At 47.7% G+C, this 18,528-nt stretch overlaps 1 protein-coding gene across 1 annotated transcript in view; it reads left to right on the top strand.

The window, feature by feature from the left end:
* dlgap4b (discs, large (Drosophila) homolog-associated protein 4b) overlaps window positions 1-18,528 on the top strand; it is a 146,479-nt gene that overhangs the window by 92,937 nt on the left and 35,014 nt on the right. Inside the window, 6 exon segments of the mRNA XM_048254322.1 lie at window positions 7,624-8,175; window positions 8,790-9,626; window positions 10,719-10,861; window positions 10,863-10,915; window positions 13,538-13,627; window positions 14,927-15,074. Coding sequence (XP_048110279.1) covers window positions 7,707-8,175; window positions 8,790-9,626; window positions 10,719-10,861; window positions 10,863-10,915; window positions 13,538-13,627; window positions 14,927-15,074 — 1,740 coding nt within the window. The 5' untranslated portion in view covers window positions 7,624-7,706.

The following is an 18,528-nucleotide window of genomic DNA, read 5'->3' as shown; positions in this document are numbered from 1 at the left end:
TTACCCCTTAGCCATGTCACGGTTGCACAGATGCAAAAGGAATAATAAAATTAATATTCCATAATACCCTTATTTAGGGCGAGATATGCTTGAGAGCGCAAGATAAGATTTTCTATAGAAACGGCAAATGTTTTATTAATAGGTTACGTCCTTGGAGGGAGATGGGTATTTAAAGACTTGATAAGATATCCCTTGCCTGGGTGTTCTTGTGTCCTGCTGCCCTTTGAACTGCCCTGGTGGGGTATTCCAGTGGGAGATTAACAGTGAAAGGCCATTAAGGGAGGCTTGGCAAAATACACTGATTGAGTTGGAGGGCGATGAGAACTGCGTGTCCTATGCGGCTTTTCGCTGTCTCTCATTCATCCCTGCTATCACTCCCTCCCTCTCTTTCTCTCTCTCGCTATCTCTCTTGCTTGCTATTTATCTCTTTCTCTCACTCCCTCCCTCTCTCTCTCCCTCTCTCTCTCACTCCCTCCCTCTCTCTCTCCCTCTCTCTCTTTCTCTCTCTCTCTCTCTCATTGTCTCTCTCAGCTCTCTCTGTGCGCTGTCTTCATTTCACTTTTATGTCGTTGGGTCTGTAGAAATGGGATTGGAGGAGGAGGTCGTCAGTCACAACAGAGAGAGGTTAAGGTGAGGGGGGGGGGGCAGTAAATTTAGAGCAGTGAAAATGGGCCAGAACGGAAAAGCAGCGATGCCACTGCAGAATCAAATTAGGACAAGGTTAGGTACTGAGCCACCACTCACCAGCATATCACGCATGCACACGCACACTCACAGAGCCCCTCAGAAACACATACACACTCACACAAAAACAGATACATATGCATTGTATATATTAATATGCAAATGAATATGCAGTGCTTGGCACAAGCACTCAAATGTCTATGCAGTTTCCCATATTGCACGGTCACACACACACACACACACACACACAAATACAAACATGCACACACATACAGAATTCAAATTGTCTCAGGTGATACAAAATGCAGCAGCTAGGGTTCTCATAAAAACTAAAAGAACTGACCACTTTATTCCAATAATTAAGTCCCTGCACTGACTTCCCTGCACTGAGTCACAAAATTGACTTTAAAGCACTACTGCTTGTTTATAAATCACTAAATGGAACGGGACCTACCATAAATACCTAACAGACTTCCTTCAGCACTTCAGCAATACCACTATCAGAACTAAACATGGTGATACAAATAGATATGTGGTTTAAATATGATCATAAAATATGATCAAATGTGGGGTTCAGCTTTGGAACCAGCCCCCGGATGACATCAAAAATGCCCCAACTGTAGCCTGTTTCAAATCTAGACTTTAGACCAAACTATTCTCAGATGCTTTCTGCTAACTGCTATCAAATGCACTTCCTGTTAATCAGATTCACTCTGTGTTTTTACATCTTTTAATTATTCTAGTTTATGTATTTTACTTTTTGAACTATTTTTAATCTATTGCCCTTTAGGTTTTTATTAACTATTATTTGCGAATGTTTGCTTTTATATATGTAAAGCACATTGAATTACACATTGTATGAAAAAGCAATATATAAAAACACTTGACTTACCTTGAGTGACCATGTTTTACTCAGCAGAAGCTATCACACTCTCCCACATTAATGCGCACACACACACACACACACACACACACACACACACACACACACACCTGACAGTATGTCCCAGTATCTGGCAAGATGACTGATAGACCAATCTGTCTTTCATTATACAGCTTTACAATCATTTCTCTCTCACTCCCTCTCTGTCCTTCTCTCTCTCCATCTTCTTTCTTCTACCTCCGTTTTTATAAGTCACAAGGGTCTCTTTTCCTCTCCTCCCCACAAACACACGCTAAATGTACAGTCCACTCTGGAGCTAACTACAGGGTCAAGCAGAGTGAGAGAGGGAAGGAGAGAGAGAGAGATATATGGAGAGAGGGAGAGAAAGAGAAGATGAGAGAAATGAGAGAGAGAAACAGATGGGGCCTCCTCTGCCTCTCAGTGATACGTTATGACAAACTGAAAGAGGGTCTGGAGCAGCGCAGGGTTGCCATGTGCTTCACACTAAAAATCCCCTGCCTGTGCAACACTCAGCAAGATCTGGCAACCCCTAGGCCCACAGCCTGTTGTCTAGGCCTGTTACGGGCTACTCCAGGAGAGGGAGTCACACTGTTAATATTTTGCGTCCCACTCACTCAACTTGTTTTTGTTTTTTGGCGGCCAGCTTAACATTTTGCCGCATTTCTGAAACGCAGCCCAGGGGCAAATGTGGGAGCCGTGACTGCCCAGTGACTTTATGTATTTGTCATTTTTTTTATGGCTGTTACAGAGTGACTTTTTTGATGGAGCCATTACTGTCATTATTGAGCCAGCCGTGCAGATCCTCATTGTAATAAGCTGATAAAACGAATGGTAAAAGTGAGTACAGACAGATGGCCGGATTGGGATGTGTGTGTGTGTGTGTGTGTGTGTGTGTGTGTGTGTGTGTGTGTGTGTGTGTGTGTGTGTGTGTGTGTGTGTGTGTGTGTGTGTGTGTGTGTGTGTGTGTGTGTGTTTACTATGGCATTGACACTGTAATGGCTGTTTAATTACTGCCAGCATTTTTATGGAGCTTACTGTGTTATTCTATTAAACAGCTCGTTGCTTCCTTCACTCAGTATTTATGACACGATATTTGAAATCGCTCCCATTTGTTTTCATTCATGCAAGACAGTGAGTTTGCGTCTGCTGTGTTTTTGTGTATGTGTGTGTGTGTGTGTGTGTGTGTGTGTGTGTGTGTGTGTGTGTGTGTGTTGTTGTGTGTGTGAGATGAGGGTCAGTTTTAATTATATTGAGCCAGAGCTCCCCCTTATGGTGGATGCAGAGGATGAACTTTACTGAATTTGAATGGAGTGCACTTTTGAGGGTGAATTACAGGGTCATAGTGACTAGTGTGTGTGTGTGTGTGTGTGTGTAATTTTTCTTCCCTCACATAGTAACAGACTCAACAATCCTTACATATAAAGCTCAACAGAGGAATTATAACACACACACATAACCATAGCCTACTGGGCACATACATTTAAGCAAATGTACTTGTATGTTCACTGATATGTACACACACATACACACACACGCACATACACTCACACGCACACACACACACGCACACACACCACACATAAGGCAACTCTATAAATCTACTGAGCAAAAAAGTTTTTAAGCACCCCGCACCCCCCCTCCTCCTCCTTCACAGAGCTTCTTTGACAGACAGCTGCATGTCTTCAGACAGGCCGACATTGATCCCTCAGTGTATTTATCACAGAAGCCCCCTCCCCTCTCTTCAGCATGCTAAGCGCCTGCTAAGCTAAGCTGCACAGCAGGACGCACTGTCTGCGTGCTAATGTGCGCTTATTGGAGGAGGCTGGCCCTGGGGCTAATTCGTGGAGCACTGGCTGTGTTCACAGTGGCTTGGTTAATGACATTAAATGAGCACGTCTTTAGATTAATGATATCAGAGAAGCTCGCAGGGAGCTAAAGCTGAGGCTAATCGACGTCCGCCAGCTAATGTCTCCTGATGATTGATGCTTATAATGTTGGGTTGTGGTGGATGTGTGTACTCATGATGACAGCTAGAAGGAGAGAGAGGTAGTCAGACATAGAGAGAGAGACAGAGAGAGATGGAGAGGGAGGGAGAGTATTCATAAATGTTCCCGCAGCAAATCACATCAACACTATAAAAAAAACTCCGCACGAACAAGCCTCTGTATTCATTTTGATATGACAGTATGAATAATTTATGGGACGAGTGCCGTCTGTCTTGTGCACAGTGGTCTCCCTGTGATGTTGGCGTAGGCCTGGTGGTGCGCGCTGGACAGACACACGGGCCTCTGTTGTCTCCTGATCGCTATGCTACCCACACCACGGACGGACAATCAGCAACAGCAGCATGTCATTCAGCAGAGCACTAATCAAGAGCCATCCGTCACTCGGATGGAAGAAGGAAAAAAGAGATGCAGCCCAATCAATAAAGAATAGAGAGGAGGAACGGGGAGAGGGGAGATAGAGGCGCTGCTGTGGTATGGCTTTTGTTTTTTTTCTCCTTTTGCGAAATCCCAGAGTGGAAAGCAGTGTGTGTGTGTGTGTGTGTGTGTGTGTGTGTGTGTGTGTGTTTGATTGCCGTGGCATTGTTTCATCTCGTGTGAAGTAAACTAGCAAGCATCTATTCATAGCAGGGTGGATTCATGTTTGCGTGTAGTCCTGTGTGTGTGTGTGTGTGTCTGATGGCAGGGGATAGTATGATGGTGGGTTGAGATGGTGAATTGTCCCTTCTGATGTATGTAGATTGCAGTGTAGTCGTGCCGGAGTCTGTCTGTTCTTTGTTGTTATTGTTTTCGCATGGCTTTACCTTGCGTTGCACTGTGCAGGCATCAGAGGGAAAGTGCCGGAAGCAGCTCTTGGCTCACTGCGGGATGCGCGTCCTCCCCTGCTGGGCCATAAGATGAGCGCAATGATGGCTGCTGCAGCTCTGCTCCGCCCCGTTTCTCTGAGTGCTGCCACTCTCCACAGCCCCTGTCCCTGCTCCCACCTCCACCCAATCCCACCTCCACCTCCACCCAACCCCAGCTCCACCTCCACATCACCCCACCCCACCCCATTCTCTCACACTGTGCTCCCAATGCAGGCAGCAACCGTAGCTTTACAGGGCAGTTTTCCCTCTCTGTCATCTCAGTCAGGATCACAGGGGCTTTCACACACACACACACTGCACACACACACTGCACACACTGCCATCATGGTGCTCCACTGTCAAAGTTTCACCCCTGCCTTTTGCTCTGTCCTTTCCTCTCTCTCTCTCCCTCTGTTCCCTTCATCTTTCTCTCTCTCTCTCATTTTTCCCCTTGGTATTTTCCATTCTCCCCTTCCCACTGTCCTTATTCCCCTCTCTCTTCTTTTCTATCCCCCTCTCCCTGTCCCTTTCTCTTCCTCTCATCTTTCTCCCTCTCTCTCTCATCCTCTCATCCACACTATCTCTCATTTCTCTCTCTCTCTCTCTCTTTCACTCCTTCTCCTCCATGTTGGGTTGATTTATATTCGCCTGTGGTGGCAGTCTCTGTGGCTGCAGTAATTTGACACCTGATTTAAGTACTCCGTGTCGAGTGCTGGGGCTAGCGTGGTCAATCACCCGGCCCTATCTCCATGCCTCTGGCTGCTGTCTCTGCCCTGCTCTCCCCTGTCGGGCGGCCAGGAGGGAGGGAGGGCGCGCAGGGCTAACGTGCCGAGCAGCGGCTGCATTCACCACTAGCCTCCAGCCTGAGTCATGTTCAGTTTATCTCAGCGATTGCAGATGCAATGTATTTGGCCAAGATAGATTTCCTATCTCAACCCCTGTTTGATGGGAAAAGGGGGAAATGTATGACGCCTCTGTTTCCTCTCTCTTGCTTTTTATATGCATACATATGTATGTGAGCTGTGTAGAAAATAAATGTGTGTGTGTGTGTGTGTGTCCTTGAAGAGAACAATGCAGACACACACACAAAGTGATTATTCTGTGTGTCCGTTTGTGTGTGTGTGTGTGTGTGTGTGTACGCATAATATGCATGTGTGTTTGTATATGTGTGTGTGTGTGTGTGCGCGTGTACACATGTGTGTTTGTGTGTATACATATGTGTGCCTCAGTATGTGTGTGTGTGTGTGTGTGTGTGTGTGTGTGCCTGAGTCTGTGGGAATACCTGCTCTTGGCCAAGCTCTGGCGCCTCCTCAGGCCTGTGCTCCGTCTGCCAGTCTGCCACGCGGCACTGCCAAGGCTCAGACGGTCTGGCTAAACGAGGGGGACAGCATTCACCTGCCGTCTCCAGACCCTCCTCCTCCTCCTCCAGACCCTCCTCTCCACCTCCTCCTCCTCCTCCTCTCCACCTCCTCCTCCTCCAGACCCTCCACCTCCTCCTCCTCCTCCTTCTCCACCTCCTCCTCATCCAGACCCTGCACCTCCTCCTCCTCCACCTCCTCCTCTCCACCTCCTCCTCCTCCAGACCCTCCACCTCCTCCTCCTCCACCTCCTCCTCCTCCTCCTCCTAACCCCTCCTCCGCCTCCACCTCCTCCTCCTCCTCCTCCTCCTCCACCTCCTCATCTTCCTCCTCCTCCTCCTTCTCCTCCTCCTCCTCCTCCTGCAGCGCTCCGCCATCCATCTGTGGCCTCCAGTCGGCCTCCTGCTCCAGCCTTGGCCATCACCCTACCCTACCTCCCTCCCCAGACCAGAGGGCCCAGGAGCAGGGGCTCGCAGGGGCTCGGAGGGGCTCGGAGGGGCTCGGGTGTCGAGCCTCTTCCAGATGAACAGGGCTGGATTTGTTGGGAGGGTAACACAAGCAGGAGGTGCATCACACTCTGGAGGGAAGGAGAGGTGGGGTGGGGAGGGGATGACTGTGTGTATGTGTCTACCGTTTGCCTGTGGCAAGCAACTGACTATCACACTCCAGCAGGACACGGAGGTGGGGTCGTGTGTGTGTGTGTGTGTGTGTGTAAGAGAGAAAGAGAGTGTGTGTGTGTGTGTGTGTGTGTGTGTGTGTGTGGTTTGTGTGTGTGTGTGTGGAGTAGAAGGGATTTGGACATCCTGGAGAACTGCAGGTGGGGGTCTCTCGCAGTGCGCCATGTCCATCTCTATCATCACAGTCCAGAACCCTGGCACCGGTCTCGCCCCTCGCCGGACTGCCTCAGGTCACAGTCAGAGCCATCCTAAGAGCCTCTCTCACCAATGAGAACCGCCAAGCAGAGTGGTCAAGCATTTGATCTGCACCTGGTCCCTTGAACTGCTTCTAACGGAGCAGTACTGTAGACTGCCCAGTCAAAGCATGCCATTTGGCTAAACATGTCATGCCCTCGCTTGTCCTGACTTGTGTGGGTTCTGTGAGGCATTAAGCGTTTGTTCTGCGTGATGTGAGCAGCGCAGGGCACAATTACAGGGGCCCTCGATTACAGGGTGTGGTGCCTGAAGAGACTCGTATGCCTTTTTTTTGTGTGGAGAATAGAGCCATTGTTGGCTGTGGTGAAACCAGAGCTGAACATTACTCGGAGCTGTACTGTCACGGTTGTATCGCTTCCCAGGCCATAATGAATGAGATGCTTTATTCTTGGCTACTTATCCTGTTTAACAAGCTGACAATGTGTACGTGTACGTGTGTGTGTGTGTGTGCGTGTGTGCGTGTGTTTGACTTTGGATGTATTTGGTTCATTATAGGTGTGCGTGTGTATGTGTGTCTGTGTACATACACCTGTGGTTGTGTATCTGTGCATTTACGTAATTATGCGCATGTCAGTAGTGATCATGTAATGGAGATCGTGTTTGTATGTGTGTTTGTATGCAAGTCCATTGGTAAACAAGGACCCACACATCTTCATTCCCCAAAAATCAATAACAGCAGCTGTCGGTTGCACAGAGCTTTCAGATCCGATGTAACACTCCTAATACCTCACTAAGTGATTGTCAACAGCGCTGTCTAATTGTCCTCTTTCTTGCTCTCCCTCCCCTCCCCTCCTCCTGCCCCCCTATGTGTGTGTGTGTGTGTGTGTGTGTGTGTGTGTGTGTGTGTGTGCGTGTGTGTGTGTGTGTGTGTGTGTGTGTGTGTGTGTGTGTGTGTAGGATGCACCCTCCAGGGCAGTGCTCTCTCCCTGGCAGGGCCATGTTCTAAGCAGGGGGTCCCCCCCCAGGCCCCCCAGTCCATCATGAAAGGGTACGGACCCCAGCAGCGCCCGCGTCACCTGTCCGACTCCTGCGACCCGTCCTCGGGCCTGCCGCCCGGCGAGCAGCAGCTCTACCAGCAGGCCGGCACCGCCACGCTCCCACGCAGCCCTTACCTGCTCAGCCCCGTCGCCATGGAGCACTACGGCACGCTGGACCCCCACCAGTTCTCCCCGTCGCCCATCCCCGTGGGTGGAGGAGGGGGGCTGCCGCCCGACTGCATGCTGCCCCTCAGCAACCAGCTGTCCAGCAGCAGCACCTTCCCGCGCATCCACTACAACTCGCACTACGAGCAGGGGGACTTCTCGCCCACCTCCATGCCCGGCGGGGACAGCATCGGCGGCATCAGCACAGGCACCATGGGCACCTCCGTCTCCATGGGCATGGGGATGGGCATGGGGCTCGGCGTGGGGCGCACGGCCATGATAACCAGCGGCTCGGCTACCATCTCAGGTAAGAGCTGTGCGGACTCCTGCAGGTTGTGTGTGTGGAAGCATTGTGTCTTCAGAAGATTCTGAGATAGAGGATTACGATAGAGGATTTTAATATATGTTCATTAGGTGAACTCATGAGGTTCATGACTAAAAAAAGTGATCAGATTGCCAAGAAATGTCAATATTTAAATGTATCATCTTTATACAAGCTCACCTGCACTAAAGGTGCAGTCAGCGCAGCGATTGCGCATGACATCTAATTTGTTGCACATTATGTTTACTGTATGTGTATATTTAATTTTTTTAGCAGACAAATTTGTCCAAAACAGCGTACAATATATTTAAATAAAGGACCAAACAAAAAAAAAAAACAGAAGTATCTCACCCCTCTTTTCAGTATTCCCAGAGAAACTCCACACAGTGTTTGGGGGGCAGGCTGCCCCCAATAGTTTGTATCCAGTTCGGAGCCTGGGCTGCCTATAGAGACTGGGCATGACCACCGTGAGGAGATGTTTGAACGTGACATAAAATGTTATGGGCTAGAAATTGCATACGATCACTGACTGTACCTTTAAATGAGTTAACTAGCAATTACCTGACTACTAATATCTACTGATATGCAAAATATTGCAGGTGGTGGGAAGAATCGCCTGCCCCCCACCCTGCTGGACCAGTTTGAGAAAGGCCAGCGGGACGGCTTCAGCACGCTGCAGTTCCACCGGACGTCAGCGGTAGCAGCGGCCGCCAAGCAGCAGCGCACCGACAGCCCGGGCCGCATCCGCTACCTGGTCCACTCCGTGCAGAAGCTCTTCGCCAAGTCCCAGTCGCTGGAGAGCTCGGGCATGAAGGGCAGCGTGAACGGCCGCTCCGCCAACAGCTCGGGCGGCGGAGGCTCGTCGTCGGGGGAGGACGCCAAGCACCGGCGCAGCAAGAGCAAAGACCGGGGCACCAAGAGCGAGGGCGGCACCAAGCGGCGGCCGCGCTCCAACATGTCGGGCTACTGGAGCTCAGACGACCTGGACGAGGTCAGCAACTACCGCAACCCCATGGCCATGATGACCCTGGGCAGGCAGGGAGCAGGGTTGGTCCCCGGGCAGGACTCCCAGGGCAACGCCAAGTACTTCATGCACGGCTACAACACTATCAGCGAGCACTCACTCAAGCCCTCCAAGAGCAACAATGACCTCAAGTACCAGGGGCTGCCCGCTCTTCCTGGCCCCGGAGGAGGGGGGGGTGGGGGAGGAGGAGGAGGGGACGGAAGCATAGGCAGTCGAGGAGGGGGAGGAGGGTTGGTGGCCGGAGGGGACTTTGGCCGGGGTGGGCCCTGGGCGACCCTGACCCTGGGTCAGACGAGGCAGATGTGCCAGAAGGGCTCGGCCACGCTGGACCGGTCCATGCTCAAGTCCAAGTCATGCCACCAGGACCTGGCATGCCAGTACCTACAGGTGCGTGGCTGGGTGAGTTGGTCTGGTTAAGTGCTCAGGGTAAAGTATGACCCAGTCCTTACAAACTACGACCACACAAACACACACACACACAAACACACATATACACACACACTGATAACAACTCAGACACGTCACAGTTCTGTAAGGGCTACACAGTCACTCTGTAATCAGCTCCCACCACGAAAGTACGACACACACACACACAAACACACATATACACACACACTGATAACAACTCAGACACGTCACAGTTCTGTAAGGGCTACACAGTCACTCTGTAATCAGCTCCCACCACGAAAGTACGACACACACACACATACACACACAAACACACATATACACACACACTGATAACAACTCAGACACGTCACAGTTCTGTAAGGGCTACACAGTCACTCTGTAATCAGCTCCCACCACGAAAGTACGACACACACACACATACACACACAAACACACATATACACACACACTGATAACAACTCAGACACGTCACAGTTCTGTAAGGGCTACACAGTCACTCTGTAATCAGCTCCCACCACGAAAGTACGACACACACACACATACACACATACACACTCATACATACACATACACACATACACATACACACCTACCTATACACACATACACACACACACACATATATATATATATACATATATATATATATATACATATATATATATATATACATATATATATATATATACATATATATATATATACATATATATATATATACATATATATATATATACATATATATATATATATATATACATATATATATATATACATATATATATATATACATATATATATATATACATATATATACATACACATACACACATACACACATACACACACAAACACACATATACACACACACTGATAACAACTCAGACACGTCACAGTTCTGTAAGGGCTACACAGTCACTCTGTAATCAGCTCCCACCACGAAAGTACGACACACACACACATATACACACACACTGATAACAACTCAGACACGTCACAGTTCTGTAAGGGCTACACAGTCACTCTGTAATCAGCTCCCACCACGAAAGTACGACACACACACACATATACACACACACTGATAACAACTCAGACACGTCAGCAGCGGTCAGGCGGATCGATGTCGGTAGCATGCGCCCAGCTGACAGCTACGTGAAGGCCATGGGCGACTTGGAGGGACAAGCGGGGACTGGAGGGAGCCCCAAACCCTGCGCTTTAAAACCATACGCCCGCCAGGAGCTACCTAAAAGGGCTACCACAGTCACTCAGTGACCAGCTCCCACCGCGAAAGTAAGAAACACAACACACACACACACACACACACATACACACACACACACACACACACAAACACACACACACACACACACAAAACACACACATACACACATACACACATACACACATACACACATACACACACACAAACACATACACACATACACACACAAACACACACACACACACAAACACACACACACACACACACACACATACACACACACACACACACACACAAACACACATATACACACACACTGATAACAACTCAGACACGTCACAGTTCTGTAAGGGCTACACAGTCACTCTGTAATCAGCTCCCACCACGAAAGTACGACACACACACACATATCACATACACATGCACAACACCACACACATGCTCACACACCAACACAATCAGACTTTCACATAAACACACACATAGCAACAAACACACACAGACTCTCTCTCACACACCCAAACACACACACACACACACAGACACTCTCTCTCACACCCAAACACATACACACACATACACACAGACACTCTCTCTCTCACACACCCAAACACACACACACACAGAGAGAGAGAGAGAGATACAAACACACACAAATAGAGTGTACACTGCAGGGTGTGTGACGCGTGCCAAGAGCAGTGTTGGTTGTAACCAGGCAGAAGGGGGAAAGTGAGGAACTCCACAGCAACACTCTGGAAACGCACATCTCTGGAGAAGCCTCTGACAGCACACACCTCGCTGCGTTATCCCACACAGCCTGCATATGGGCTGCGCATAAATATTTCACCAAACACATCTGAACGAAAAATAATACAATCTACTGCACACAGACCATGCCACACACACACACACACACACACACATACACACACACACACACACACGTGAGCTGCTGGCACTCTGGGTGAGAGCGTGCTGTGCTTAGCCATGCATTAGATTAAGCACTGCTGGTTGCTCCCCCCGCCACCCACCCACATGCTACTCCAACGCTCAGGTGGAAGAACGTCACACTCTGGCTCCATTTGTCCCTCTGGAGATCAATGGTCAGGCAGATCAGATAGCCTCTCCTGGGTCAGCCATGTTTACCCCGAGCTCAGCCTCTTATCCTCTCCTCTGGTATTTAGTCACAACATGAGAGTGTTGCATAGAGCCAACATGCACTTCCGATACTAGAGGCCAGTCATGCATGTTCCCCCAGAGTGCTTTGCATGCTGTGCATAAACATATGGTCAGACCTGTGTATTAGAGCAATTATGCTAGCTGTGCTTATTTGTAATGCTTCCAAGCAGACGAGAAATTACACCGTATCGAATGCAAAGGGACTGCGTTCGGTCGTATCATGTGATTTAAAGTGTGGACATACACAGTAACACCCTCCACCCACAGTCACACACACACACACACACACACACACACACACCATCACATAACCGCATGGTTGCCACCACCTCACAAATTACACACACAGCACACACACACGTAGGGTGCCTGTTACAGAGCCAGATACACAACCTGTAATGGTGAAGGTGTGAATCAAGCAAGGGACTGTCTGGAGATGGAGAACAAATGGGGAAATGTACCAATCCAAGCAATGTCATGTTGCAAACAAAATGGAATGATCCAGAAATAGTGCTTTATTGATGAGGGGGAAGAGATCATATGCAGATCCCTTATCCTTTGAGGTGTAGAGTTGCATTTGTAACAGAGTTGTATTTCATCCATTAAAACGGAAAAAATAACTAACATCTTCCCAACAAGAAAATATAGAATATGATAGATTTGTGTGCATTTACATTGATGGATTTATCCTGGAGTGCTAATTTTGTGGGTCAAAGATAAATTAGCACTTCTCATGTGAGTCCCTATTCACTAGCTACTCCACCCTGTAGATTTCAGTGAGTCCCTATTCACTAGCTACTCCACCCTGTAGAGTTCAGTGAGTCCCTATTCACTAGCTACTCCACCCTGTAGAGTTCAGTGGTGAGACACAAGATGGCAGTATCAGGACACAGTTGAGATGGCAGTCTCCACTGTGCTCACACACTGTGCTGTAACCTGTCCAGGCTGCTGTCCCCGTTTTCATTAAATAAAAGTCTAACAGAAAATTATTCTACATTAATCTGATCTCACAAGTGTGTGACTGTGTGATAAGTGCCTATTGTCAGTCGGAATTGGTGTATTTACTGAATTTCTAATCTGGAATATTTTTTGAATACATAGAATTAATAATATATATGATATAATATATATAATAGGGTAGTGGGCAGCCTAAAAGTTTCTTCTGGGCTGTTCGTCCCACCAACAGGCAGAGATGTACATTACGGCTTCATAGAGTAAAAGTCTTACCATGTATTGGATCTACTTGTGCTACCTGTTTAACACAGGGGATTTCACTAATTACCTCTGGCTTAGTGGTTTTGCTAAATAGAATCAGCTGGTTTAGTGAATGGTTTCAACAGATATTTTGTGAAACTTTTACTTTCTGAAGCCAGGATGTTCCCTCTGCCAACCCTGCTATGAGTCCAACAGCACTCCTCTAACCCAGCACCTTTCTCCCCTGAGCTGCGCAGCCTCTGCCCCTGACCTTGTGCCCCGTCCCTGTCCTAACCTTGTGCCCCTCACCCTTCCAGCCGGCTGCTGGATTTCTCCATGTTACAGGGCGACCTGGAGGCGCTGTGGTCCCCACTGCAGAGCGTCACCTCTCTGCACCAGCTGGGCAGGTCAGTGGCTCCGTGGTCAGTCAGGCTCATCAGAGGCAACCAGAGACACAGAGATGGGGACCCGCCCACTCTCTCTCTCACTCTCTGATTGGTCTTTGGTCTACGTTACTCTCTGATTGGACCATGCCACGCAATTGGCATGCTCTGAAGGACAACGCCCTGGCTTCAGCTTTGACAATGGCCTTGATGAAAAATAAATAAAAAACATCATCTGATTACATTATTCTCTGATAAAGGGGATTCTGGTTTAGACATATTCTAATGTTAAAAAAGTCTACATTATACCTGTTGTTACTAAACAATTTCCTGTTTTTATTTTAATTGGGAAGTGTTCCACAGAGATGTGCTTTGAAACGTCAATGCTACGGATGCTCAGTGCTGTCTTTTCACCACAGCTGTGTCCGCTGTCACACACACCGCTTCAAACGCTTCACTTCACAGTGTCCCTGAGATTGTCTTTGGTGACAACTAATCCACTACTTTATTCCCTAAACAACTGATTCAATCAGTCAGAGTTTTGTGGACGGACATGTTGTCGGCTTTAAGGAAGAGGCAAATCAGTTGTTCAGGGCAGGAAGTATTTGGAGCCAATCACATTGCCTCTCACAGCCCTGTGTCCAGCTTTAGCCTCTAATACAGTCAAGATCCCCTGATGAAGGGCTCCCTTGTGTGGATGCTTTGATGAACGTAGGGTTGGATGGATTAACAGTGTGCTAAACTGTTGGATGGATGGATTGATGGATGGATGGATCTAGATAGATGAATGGATGGATAATTGGATGGATGGATGGATGGATCTAGATAGATGAATGGATGGATAATTGGATGGATGGATCTAGATAGATGAATGGATGGATGGATCTAGATAGATGAATAGATGGATGGATGGATGGATCTAGATAGATGAATGGATGGATAATTGGATGGATGGATAATAGATTTGTAAAAAGATACTTCAGCTTCTGCTTCACTCTTCACTTGATGAAAAAACTTCTTCTTTTTCTCAGGGATTCATCTCTCCTCCGACTGCAGTGCAACAGAGTTTATATCACTCACTCTTTTCGTTTCCATTTCTATGGCGTTCCGTTTCCTCACTCTCCTTATTTTGACTGCTTGGAAATGAGCTTCTCACATTCAGTAGCTTTCCCTGTGGTTGTTTGCTTTGCATGCTCTTCATGGTTCAAAGTGGTGAACAAATGGGTTTGCTTGCACATCTTGACTCTGTCTCTGACTCTGCTCTCTCTTTCTCTCTCTCTCTCCCTCTTCCCTCCTCTGTTTTCCATTTTCCCCTCCTCTCAGTTGTCTTCCCTCTCTCAGAGAGATCTCTGGGAATCGTAGTCTGGATAACCTGGACTGTATTGGGGGGTCAACTCCTTTCCCCCGCTGGGATGACGACGACTTCAGTCAAGGCTGCAATACGCTGGGCCGCAGCAGCTGCATGAGCCAGGTCAGAGGTGCACTCAGCCTCACACACCTGACACCACACGCCTGACACCACGCAGCTCACACACACCACGCACCCTGACAGGTGTGTGAGGTGCGTGGTGTCAGGTGTGTGAAGTGTGGGCAACTGTGGCCAACTGGTTAGTGCTTCGGACTTGTAACCGGAGGGTTGCCGGTTCGAACCCCGACCAGTAGGCACGGCTGAAGTGCCCTTGAGCAAGGCACCTAACCCCTCACTGCTCCCCGAGCGCCGCTGTTGTTGCAGGCAGCTCACTGCGTTGGGATTAGTGTGTTCTTCACTGTGTGTTCACTGTGTGCTGAGTGTATTTCACTAATTCACGGATTGGGATAAATGCAAAGACCAAATTTCCCTCACGGGATCAAAAGAGTATATATACTTATACTTACACACCTGACACCATGCACCTCACACACCTGACGTCGCTCGCCTCACACACCCGGCACCGCTCGCCTCACACACCTGACGGTTAGAGCAGAGACACTGCAGAGCAGGAAAGTGGCAATAACATGGCACAAAGTCAATAAAACCTCAACCAATGGCCTTCACCTCTAAGAACACATTAGATGAATATGTGTGTACTGTGTATCAACTCCACCTCAAAGTCCACCTCATCGTCAGTAGGAAATTCATATTTGTGAGTAAATGGTGTGTTGATAACCCCAGTTAAATGCTCTTAAAGACTGTTCTGTTGGTGATGGGTGGTTGGTGATTTTTGGTCACAAAGGTTGCTGTGTTGGTGATTTTGTTTTTGATGGTAAATAGGCTTGGTTGCTGATTGGCCGCTGTGGGAAATTCCCTACCTATAGCAAAAAGAATGTAACGCCTCTCCTGTGTATATCCGAAATTACAACAGCAACCCATGTCAATACAAACACTACTGCATTTCAGGTGTAGCAAACATGCAAACAGGCTTGACACAATACCTTAGGCGGGGATCACATTAGCCAGCAGCAAGCGGCAGGTTTCCTATTGTTCTCTATGGTTCGGCAGCGAAGCGGTGGCAACGCTGGCGTAACGCTAGCGTTGAACAAGCTGAGTGTTGAACAAGCTGAGCGTTGAACAAGCTGAGCGTTGAACAAGTGTATTCAATTGACAAACCGTTTGTGTTGCTTAGGAACGGACTTATGGTCTGAGCGTTGTGTTCCGTTTGCCGCAGCCGCTTGCCGCTGGCTGATGTGATCCCCGCCTTAATCTAATGTGTGTCAACTCAAAGTCCATTTTATCATCAGGGATATTTTGATTTATCTGAGCTGTACAAACAAAAACAAGCATAAAATCGTATCATTTCTTACCATGTTTTTACAAAAAAAAACTGTTTTACCAATTTCACCATCTGCTCATGAAAGCTACTGTTCACCCTCTTGCCTATAAAGACACAGGTCACAGCTGTATGAATCTGCATGCCGGTTACATTTCCATAACCGATTTTAGATAAGCCTAGAAATCCTCAAAATGAGCCACATTCATTTAACAATGTCCATGATCCATGATCTCTCTCAGGCTAACAAATTATTACAGAGCAGATATAGAGTTGTGGATGAGGGAAATTAATACCATCTGAATGAAATGTCGTTCGGATGTAATAGACTGCAGGTTGTGGCCATCACATGAGTGACACCGGCACACTGACAGCCCCATTCATCCCCACAATGGAAACCATTACCCTTTCATCGACAGGGTTGTCCCACTGATTGCAAATCATATCACATCTCTCCCCAGTCCCATTCAAAGGGTTCATCTGTCAGCATCTGTCAAGGGCAAACAAGAAGAGTTCAATCGTTCAAGGTCGTCTCAGATGTGTTACAGTGCCCCAAGGAACCCTGACCAGTGCTGTGTGATCTTCTTCTTATCATACATGCAAAGGCACTGCAGTGCTCTGTGCTCAGTAAATTGTTTGCACTGAACTCTGTGGTGGCAGTTGGTCTGTTTGTGACATGATGACATGTGACAGCTGAATCCTCTGTGCTGCTGGACTATGCCTAAGGAGTGCACAGCACACCAGTTAGGTTTTCAGGCACTGGTTAGCCTATGTGTTATGTAATATGTTTACATATTATCTCTTGCGATAAATCAATCCATGATCCCACAAATACATGTGTGTCAGGACCACTTGGCTCAAAGTAGAGCTGACATATGGGAGAGCACACTGAACTTAATGTTTAAATATAATGTTGGTTTATTAACAAATGATTTGTCCGAAGTCAGTAAGTGGTAAGCAAACCAAAAGTGTCGTGCATATCAGTATGATGTAAGTGTAAAGCAAAAAGGTGAACGGGCAAGGAGCGACGACCGCAGCCAGCCTCTCGTCGTCAGGCCGGAGTAGCAGAAAGAGAGAGCGAGCCGACTGGAAGGCGTGTGCGTGTGTGTGTGTGTGTGTGTGTTTTAAAGACCCGGTCATCGGCCCACCAATTAGCATGGCACGGCCCACCGCAACAGCTCCACCTACAGGCGATAGAACAGCAGCAGTAGGAAATGCAGGCTGGATTACCCACGATGGCCAAGTCAGGGAGAGACACACCCAGCACGGCATAGCCGGGCGTGACAGCGTGCATCATTTTATACTTACTGCGTCTCCTCTGTGTCATCATATTATGTTTAAGTTCCAAAATGAGATCAGTAGGCAGAATTCTTCTGTGTGTTGTGGCCCTCTTCTTTTCAACTTAAACACACCACTTACCAGTTTAACACACCACTTGCTAGCTTGTCACATTGGGCCCTACTATGAAATTCTGAACTGTTTTCATTACGGTTCCTTCTCGATATATTTCTCGTCTCTCTTCCTACCTCTATTTCCGCCCGCATCTCTTTTTCTAGTGTGTCAGCTGTCCCCCATGCAATCTAGAGTCGCCCAGTGTAATCAGCAGGCCTGCTTTCTCGGGCTCAGCCTCAATGTTATCTCCTGTGAGGCTTGTCCATCTCTAGAGCTGAGCCTCTGAGGAAACTGACGCCTCGGCAGATAAACTGTAATTACAAGGGCTCTATCAGATCTCTTTAGGTCACGGCCAAAATGCCAGTAAAGATTATTTTTATTAGGTTTGAAGTACAGTGCCCATCTGACGTGAATCGGAATTAAATACATAATTGGTGTAGGAGTCGGACTCATCACTGTAATTACTTTTATACTAGGGTAGGTGTTGGTACCATAAAGCAAATGCCGTACAGACAATTCCACTCAGTCCTCTTTTGAGTTAATGACCTTTAAGAAGTTACAATCTGTAATTTGTAAGCATTTTGAAGATGTTTTTTTTATTGTTAGTCTTATAATTATGCTTTCATTTGTTCAGATTATAACCGATATCCATTAATGTAATCCGTCTAGCTACACCATGACATGGTCCACTTAATCCATTATACTTGTGCCAGCCTAATTTGGAGGTCCTCTCCTCCTGCATCATTGCATTGTGGCCATTTGGCCTGATTTATGGCACCCACACCA

This window comes from Alosa alosa, chromosome 10 (genome assembly GCF_017589495.1).
Source record: "Alosa alosa isolate M-15738 ecotype Scorff River chromosome 10, AALO_Geno_1.1, whole genome shotgun sequence".
Lineage (NCBI taxonomy): Eukaryota > Metazoa > Chordata > Actinopteri > Clupeiformes > Clupeidae > Alosa > Alosa alosa.
The sequence above is the reverse complement of the archived record's forward strand: the minus strand, read 5'-3'. Positions and strand labels throughout refer to the sequence as shown.